Below are 9,438 nucleotides of genomic sequence, written 5' to 3' on the forward strand. Positions count from 1 at the left end.
GAGAGAGAAGGTACGGGAAGAGAAGGTGATGTCTCTGTTTTTACTCTATTTATTCTACCACCTTCTACAGCCACTTAAGTCACATATATAACCCAAGAAAAATGACCTTAATGCCCCTAGGTCATTTAAAGCTTCTAAAGTCTCCCCAAGGGTAAAATCGTCATCTTTCACCTATTTCGTTAATCATAATTAACGCTCTCCAACTCCCGCTAATCTCAATATTCTCAAACACCAATAATTCATACCCCGTTACCCTTTAACTCCCGGCAACGTTCTAATCGTCAATATCACCCCGAGACTCACCCCGAGCCTCGTACTTAATCCCGTTATGACTAAACCGCTACTTTAATATTTAAAGATCGTCTCATGCCGAATAACTCGAACAAATCCACATTATAATGTGGTCTCACAATATATCGTTGACATGCAATCAAGTATTCAATTATACCCTCAACGGGCCAAATTACCAAAACACCCCTGTAAACAAATGTGGACTCACATGCATGCATTTAACATCATATTATAGTATAATCCTCATAAACATGCATAATCACATTTAATGGCATAATTAAACAGTTATGGCCCTCCCGGCCTACTAATCCAGCCATTAACCATAATAGGGAATTCAGGGCATTACAGAGCTAACTTGGTTCAAATATTTGTTTCTAAACCAAAGTTGTCCATTGGGTCTACTCCTATCATATGGTGCGATAATGTCTCTGTTGACGCGGTTTTTCACCAACAGATAATTATACGAATAAACGGGATGGATTAGTGCTAAATAGTGAACCGTAATATGAAAATATTTAAATTCCAATCGGGCGAAATTAGTATTGTGGGAAGGCTATCACTCCTTACTTTTTAGGTGGTTTGAAGGTTAAAATTCCTCTAGTCCACCAGTCAATATTATTGATATCTCTTGAGTATTCCTTACAGAGTGTTTCTTTACAATAAAAACGCCCACCCCTTGCAACACCCAGGGTCTCGGTATTTGTAGGGAGAGGATATCTGGGTGTTGGTAAAGGGGGTCATCCCGTGACCTTCTTACCCATCATGCCATCTCTGTGACACTTATGATTAATTCCTAAAACCTGACAATGAGGTGTTGTCTAATCAATAGGTAAGGGGAGATAATGGGCCGCATGACCAAAACCAGTCGTGGGGTGCCTGAACACGCACGTTTATGTTGCGTGTCCGAGAATTCAGGAATTGAATAGACACGTAATGTCTGATATGTGTACGTTTACATTGCGTGGTAGCCTTTACAAGGATTTGAGTGTCAGATCTATGCTGCACCCCGAGCTCAATGTAGTGCCAGCTCGTGATATCCATACTGCTGACCCACTGCCTTCAAGTAGACTGCTAACTCTCTGATCAGCTTCGGGCTAGGGAGGCGGAGACTTGTAACAGCAGCTCCGGGTGGACGATTTACATGTGGCGGACTGAATTATGCAATTTTCCAGCTCGCTAATAACTCGTGGATATTTAGGGCGTACAGTCTCTACAACTCATCTTGCCTCCAATCTTGTTTTCTATGCCCGTACAAAACATATCGAGAAAGACTTCCATTTTATTTGTGACATGGTGAATAGAAAATAAGTTGCACTTCAATACATTCCTTCCGAGCATCAGGTGGTTGATATCCTTACGAAGAATCTGCTCACAACTCCTTTTCTGCTCTATGCTCCAAGTTGACAGTCCTTCCCAGACCTGTCCACTCGAGGGGGACTGTTGGACACTCAGACAAAGTCTTGTCTTAATATCAAGATTAGTTATGTTGTTACTGTTTTAACCAATTCTGTTATTTTAATTTCAACTCTATTGGGCTCTATTGGGCTCTCTTACATACTTTAACAAACTCTCTTGTACCGATCTTGTAGTCTTTTACTCATATATAAATAAGACAAGCCTGCTTCAATCATTTTGAGATCTTAAGCCATTTCATCTCATTACTCTTTACAATTATAACTCAACTACTATAAATTCTTGTATTCTTTATTTACTGCATTTATTTGAATTTCGCACACTTCTAGTTGACGATTGTAACCGTCAAACAAATTCAAAGTTTTGATAGGACTGCCGTGCACATTTTTATCTATTTACCCTTCAAAATAACATTTTTCAATTTGCATTTTTTTTTTATTATAAAAGAAAAAACATAGGAGAACGACTTGAGCAGCTGCCGTGCTCATCTTCTTATTCTACTTACTAGGATACAAATGACAACTATCAAAAGGCTTTCCTTACATATCAGCTTAATTATTATTATTTATTTATTAAAATCATATCAAGGGGAAGATTCATACAAATTCTTCATATTCTTTTACCAATAAATCAATCAATAGCACATAGATCTATTGCATTAATAAAGGAAAAAATTTGTGATTGATTCTTCTGGATGCCATCAGGGCCACAAATGCCACTGCTAACATCAACTCCATGAGGTTTGAGAATTGAAAGAGCTTCACAAACATTATCAGTCTTCATCCCTCCAGCCAAAAGCCAACCATTTTTGCTTCTAATGCTTGGTAATTTAAATTCTCTCCAGTTAAATCCTCGACCACTGTAATTGAAACAGCATGAATCAAAACAATTTCAAATGAAATTTCATACTTTCAATACAACATTTTATAATGAAAGTTCACAAAGGAAGAATGCCCTCTAACTACCTGCCACCCTTTGCACTATCCACAAGAATCCAATCAACAAGAGAGCATTCTTGAGCTGAAATATGGTTTAGGAGACTTCCATTTTCATCTGCGTGAAGGACATAAATGATTCGGTGTTCTTGAACTAAAATCGGAAAAGCTGCTCTAGAGTTGTCTCCATGAAGCTGCAGGTTATAGAGCGGTGCAATGCCTGAGGAATTGATTATAAATTTCTGCTTCGTAAAGTAAAATGAAGTGAAAATTTAGATATATAGACCTGAACAAGTTCGAGGTCAGATGCATCAGAAACTCTCAATATTGTATCTATATCATCATCTACAAATACCCCCACAGGCAATGCCCCAAATTCTCTTGCAACTTTTGAGATCTCTTTTGCTACTGAAACCGAAACAGAGCGCTTTGAGTTGGGCCAAACAATCATCCCAATCAAATCCGCTCCTGCTTCAGCTGCCATAGCAGCATCTCTAGCTGATGTTATGCCACACATCTTCACCAAAGGCCTATTCTTTTTATGTTCCTTGATAGTAATGAAGGCTTCTTCTGATCTGTTGAGGGCACTGCAAGTAACTCTATTACTTTCACAGGGCTTGACATTTGACAGGCACAGCTTTTCCCACTTAGGACCTGGCATTTCACAAGATTGTAAGACAAACTTTCATGGCTATTTATGATCCCAGAAAAATGATTTAGCATACAAAGTAGTGTTCTCCTAAGCAAGTTTGTGATGGATTTAAGCCAAATGTTACCTACAGTTGTTAGTTCCACAGACATTGAAATGAAAATGGAGTCTCTGAAGTCTACATAGCCAAGAAATCTAGAGGGCTAGGTGGTTGCCTCACAATGGTGTTCTTTCTCATTTTAAAAGATAAAACAAAATGTAAGAATCCCATAATCACAAATATATCTACATACATGTACTGTACAGGTTGTATGGTTATGAATAGATTGAACCAATGATCTTGAATATATTTTAACTGAATAACCTCTCTCAGAAAGCATTTTACAAAGCTAATACTTTTACAGCACACTCAAAATAGATAATGCATTATATAACAAAAACATGTGCTAAAACTTTTACTTTTATCTATAACCAAAGGCACCGTAGACACATTCAAACACAAAGTGGCCCAAATAAAAAATATTCTTTTAAAAAAAATCCGAATAGAAAATATCGAAAAACCTAATCTAACCTTATTATATGACCTCTGTCAACAATCCATTTTTCTTACAGTGCTTTGTTTATTATTTTTTTTTATAGCTATGGTTGAGATAATGTCTACTATTGATATTAAAAGACCCCCGTTAAACCCAATTGCTAATGGAGTGGTCTGTGAGGAATTTCTTCGAATAGCTGGCGCGCCCTTTCATCCATGAAAAATATAAAATCACACACATTATAGATAATGAGCAAAGGGAAAAAAGCACACCTTGCCCTGTTCTTTCAACCTTAGTTTCAGAGAGTCTGACAGTAGGGATGGTGGTGAGAGCCGCCATTAGAGTAAACCTTTTGATTGAGGAAAATCGTAACTGAGAAGGAGCGATAGGAAGAGAAATCTGGTTGTGGGTTTTCTTCAAGATGATGAAGCCATTGGATTTTAGGGTCGCGGCCATTAGAGAAGGATAACAGACCTTATTATTTTTGTCCTATTCAGGACAAAGAACAGAGTAGTCCTACTACGGAGCAGGTCAATACTTTTTTACTTTTTTTGAAAGGAAAGCAGGTCAATACTTACAGTCTATGAGTGAAGAGGGAGCCGTTAAGTTGTGAGTAATAGGAATTTTTTTTTTGACATGTTACTGTATAACTGTATAATTATTAGATTACTAATTATACAGCCTAATAATTATATTCCATTTTTAAATAATTATATTCCATTTCTAATAAAGATAATTAGTAATTACATAATAAAATAATATTATATAATAATTATATTTAAACTACAAATATAGACTTATTTGCAGCAAAAAAAACTTCAACCTCCACTACTTTTGGCACTTAGATACCCAACTTCAATTTTTTAGCAAATAAATCCTCAACCTTAGATTTTTGTTTATCCAATCAATTTCTACCATTTAATACACGCGTACATGTCATGTGATTTTTTAAACGAGCATATTTCCTGAAAATATTAAAATCATTTTTTAGCAGTGACTTTCCTTCTTTTCCGGCTGTTGACCAATTTTTTCTGCTCCGTCCCAGCAAAGTGAGAGTATGTTAGCTTCCCTTAACCCAAGCACAAAGGCATGTAATCCGTTCGTCCTCTCCTCTCCTCTGACCGATTGTTGTTGCCGATTTGTTCTCTTAAGATTTAACACATATGTTATTGAACATACACACATACATTAATATATATAGAAGTATATATATATATATATATGGAAGAATTCTCAATAGTTACTACTATTCATAGATGAGTACTAACAATTATGATGATTTGATAATATAGTGACTTGGTATAGCAAGTCACTAATAGGTAAATATTTTTTTTTCTACATTAATTTCGAATTTAGTTATTTTTCTTTTGCCATAATTAATGTTGTGTCCAACCAATGAGAAACACTAGCTATATTTAAAAATTGACATGTATTTAAAAAATGAAATGTTTACAATATTATATTTTCATAATAAATACACTTTTTTCATCCGGTAAACCTTCCAAAAATTTGAAAAATCAAAATTTATTTATAGAAATATTAATTAACAATTATAAATATGGACCATTGATCTTAATCCAATGATTAATATTAAAGTAACTATCCATGGGTAGTAACCATTAAAAGTGCACCCATATATATATATATACTCTTAAACAAAGCAAAAATATGGATAAAAGTTAGCATTATTTTGGAGTGAGTGCATATAGAATTTTTCTCATGTGCATCCTCTTAAAATGAATGCACCGGTGGGGATGTTTTACTTTCATATTACTGGCCCAGCCGACTGCACAAATAGAACTTAATGTAGGTTCATGTGTGGGAGATAATTCCCTACATGTACTCTTTTTGAAATAATTGTACGTCGTGGCCCATTTTTTATTTGTTTTTACTTTTTATCTGTTCTTTGCTATACTGCGATTGAGTGCTCTCCCTCTTCACTCGTGAACACAGAAGCGGCGGTGGCAGTGTCCATTGAAGCGCCAGTAAGGTTTGTTAATAACCTTCTCGGTACATTTAATCGTTTTCTTGGATTTGTAAGTATTCTCTCTTCGAAATTGTGTTCCCCAATTTGTAGGTTTGGTTTGCTTATTTGTATAAATGGATCGCTAACCTTCTGAAGTTTCGTGTTACTATTTTGCGTGTTGTAGTTTGTATTATTTGATGTATTTTTGTTTTATTGGTTTAGATGTACGATTTGTGGCTTTTTATTTGGGTTCTGGTTTGTGTGTACTTTTATTTAAAATTTGGTATATTTCTGGTGCGTTAGTAATTGTGGTTTAGGTTTTGGTTTGCATTTTTAACTTATTGAATTTGGTTGGGGTTTCAATTCTTCTAAGGAACTTTGTGATGAAATTGTCATTAATTTGTTGGTCATAACTCTTATTCATCTCAATAAATTTATTGAGTGATGAATTTAGTGATAGACATAATACATGAGAAGACTTTCCCAGTTGGTCGTTCACTTGTATGTTAGGTGAAGCTGAGATTTTGGTGAAGTAATTATTATTTTAATGTCACAACATTGACAATCTATAAATTTTGAGAACCATTATAAATGGTTATATAATAATTTTGGAAATATACTCTTTGTTATTGTAGGTAACAATGGATAGAGAAAAGTTATGATACATTTTGTTTGCATGGAATTCACATTAGAGTGAAGTGAAGAAATTTAAGCAGGAAATTGCATCTCTTAGACATGGCACTTCTGAGTTTCATCTGTGTGAGGTTAGAGAAGAAGAGGAGGGCAATTCTTTCCAAGATTTTTTTTAGAAGGCATCTATGCTAATGAGTGAATGTAACCTTTGGAGTGAGAAATTGAGTAATTCAGTGGGATGGTGTAAATGTAGATAGGGTGGAGGTGGATTGTTTGGAAGAGTGTTTACATAAATGTAGTGTAGGAATGGCACCAATGAATTTGGGAAATGTTGAGTTATCTGAATCGAAAAGGGTAGAAGTAGAGTTGGAGTTTTGGAATGTTTCTCCCCTTGATTCGAAGGTTCAAAATTTGCAAGTTGAGTCGGAGGAGGCTTGTTTAGTTGATTTCAATGAAAGAAGTGGAGTTGATAAGGTGCTTGGGTGTTGGAAAAACAATCAGAGTACGCAGGGGAATAGGCATGGCGGGCCCAGTGTATACAACAACAACAAAAATTCATCTCTCATATAAACAGTTTATATGATCAAGAAAACATCCAGACAGAAATATTAACATACAAAATTATTAATCATGCAACGTATATATAAATATACAATATATTTATATATATCATATAAACATATGCATAAATATTCAAGAACATAAGTATTTACCTCTTGAAGCCTTTTCCTATATATATTGATCTTCTTATCCAATGCTTGGAGTACTCAAACCACAATCTTCTGGAGTATTCTCTACACCTCAAGATGTGTATGTGCACATTGAGAACATGAGTTTGTAATTTATGAATCACAAGTATTTCTCAACACAATAGAACTTGGATTATGGTATGAGAAAGATTAGAATAAAGAAGAAGAAGAAGATAATCTTTTATCTGACAAAAATTCTTACACCTATTATGAATTCTCTCTGACTTGTGTATGGCACTTGTATTGTATATCTTCTTATTATTCTATATCATATAAATAAAGATTATTCTATTATCTTATTATTCCTAATAATAATAGTAATATAATAATATCATAATGATGATAGAAATTGATTAGGTAAATATCTAACTTACCAAATTTAAAAATATCTATTTTCAAATTACTAATTAATTAAATAAATAAAATAAAAACAACACTGATACAATCCCTGTGTCATGCATGAATAGCTACATTCCTTTTTCAGGGATATTGGATTTTTCTTTTCTTTATTTATTTAATTAAAATCAATCTTCCACAAAATAGGGTATTTATTTTTTTAAGGAAAAGATGACAATCATATTTCAAAATTTAAATTTTAAATTCAAATTGATGATCATCATTATCATCATCTTTTAAAATTCAATAAATCAAAAATTATTTTTGACTTACCAATTTTATTTTCTCCCACTCAAATAAATAAATTAATTTCAAAATTTTATTTATTTATTTATATATAAGAATTTCAAATTTGTATATTTAAATTAATAAACGTATTTTTAAAATTTTAATAACTAATTCTAAATTAATTATTTAACCTCAATTATCATATAATTTTATACTTGACTCGAAGAATAAAATTCTTCTCAAATTTCCAAATTACAGTTTTACCCGTGTATCAACTCTTACCTTGATAAAGTATTGATAGAGTCACCCTGGGGACCTATGGACCTATAATATCAAGCTCAGTTAAATATTATCTTATTAATCAGAGCTCTATGATTAAATAATTATATTGATGAATCTCATGATTACTCCACTATAAATATGAGATTGAACTCTTGATAATTATATACACATATTTACAGAGTACTTTATTAAAGAATAAAGTATCCATTGATATAATCATTACATACAACGTTAATCCTCTATTAATGGTTCATAATTAAAATGGAATAAAATTATCGTTTTACCCTTTTAGCTATATCTTGTTCCTAGAGTACCATTGACTTTACTAGTGAAGGTTGTGTCACAACAAGTTTGCCATGTGGGCGCTCATAACCTTTTCAGTTCCAAAAGTCAACCCAATAGAGAACCATTATTCAATCTCTAAGAAATTATAGATTCCATATATAATAAACTGTTTCCCCAACCATATATATCATTGAGTCCCCAAAACAATTGTTTTTAGCTTGATCATTCTGACAAACCTTAACGCATGAATCAAAGGATCAGATGACATATATAGGAGTTCATAGCAACCTCAAGATTAAGATCATCGTGTATATGATCATCGTTTGATGTGTTTAATTAATACTATGAAATAGTATTTAAACAAGTTTTAACAAATCACATTTGGTCCAGTGCTATATATCACTATATATAAAGTACCTTCACTAAAGTGTCCTACTACACTAGTGACCCGGATCTAGGTCACTTGTATTCATAATACTAGCGAACCGTAGTAGCAGTAATTAATCTAAAGATTCCATAACTTTATTTTACTGCGAATTGTTTTAAGTTTATTATCTTAATCTCAATCCTCTCAGACCAATATGAGATTAAGACCACATAGATAAACTTTGTAATTTTATGACATTTACTTAATATTATCAACATAATATTGGACATAGTCTATATATAATAATTCAATTCAATTATTTATTTCATTTAAAACATTTTTCAACTACAATTCCTTTAAGGCCATTATTCCCAACAATCTCCCACTTGCCCTAAAGAAAATTGAGGCATCTCTTTCAATATGTCAATCACATTCTCTTGACCAAATTTGTCTAACAAAGTCTTTGTAACCGTTTTGTAAGAAACTGTTTTGAAGTTATCTTCAATTATGTAAAACATTCTTGAATTAAATGATACTTCATTTCATGTGCTTTACCCTCTCATGAATACTAGTTCTTCTAGAATAGTTGTATCTCCATTGCTTTCGCAATGAGATACTAGTTTTTTATTCTAGTATGAAAGCCTTTTTAGAATGACAAATGTGAATGCCAAAAATTGACCAGAGCCATAGTCAACACTCAAGAGAAAA

General features: G+C 33.1%; 1 protein-coding gene across 1 annotated transcript; it reads right to left on the reverse strand.

Annotated features, from left to right (window-relative positions):
• Positions 1–2,250: 2,250 nt before the first annotated feature.
• On the reverse strand, positions 2,251–4,429 carry LOC133791750 (N-(5'-phosphoribosyl)anthranilate isomerase 1, chloroplastic-like). The gene is made up of 4 exons (XM_062229669.1): positions 4,097–4,429; positions 2,926–3,293; positions 2,670–2,833; positions 2,251–2,563 (listed from the first exon to the last, which is right to left on the reverse strand). The coding sequence occupies exons 1-4, from the start codon at positions 4,278–4,280 to the stop codon at positions 2,335–2,337; spliced, it is 945 nt and encodes a 314-aa protein (XP_062085653.1). The 5' UTR covers positions 4,281–4,429; the 3' UTR covers positions 2,251–2,334.
• Positions 4,430–9,438: the final 5,009 nt, after the last annotated feature.

The sequence above is a fragment of the Humulus lupulus genome, chromosome 1, assembly GCF_963169125.1.
Source record: "Humulus lupulus chromosome 1, drHumLupu1.1, whole genome shotgun sequence".
Taxonomy (NCBI): domain Eukaryota; kingdom Viridiplantae; phylum Streptophyta; class Magnoliopsida; order Rosales; family Cannabaceae; genus Humulus; species Humulus lupulus.

Bases quoted from the DNA above. Each gene is read 5' to 3' on its own strand.
- LOC133791750 (XM_062229669.1), bottom strand. From the start codon at position 4,280: ATGGCCGCGACCCTAAAATCCAATGGCTTCATCATCTTGAAGAAAACC. The intron at 3,294-4,096 runs GTGTGCTTTTTT...GTGAAATGCCAG, and splicing joins GGTTGAAAGAACAGGGCAAG to GTCCTAAGTGGGAAAAGCTG. The intron at 2,834-2,925 runs GTCTATATATCT...TATAACCTGCAG, and splicing joins CTGACCTCGAACTTGTTCAG to CTTCATGGAGACAACTCTAG.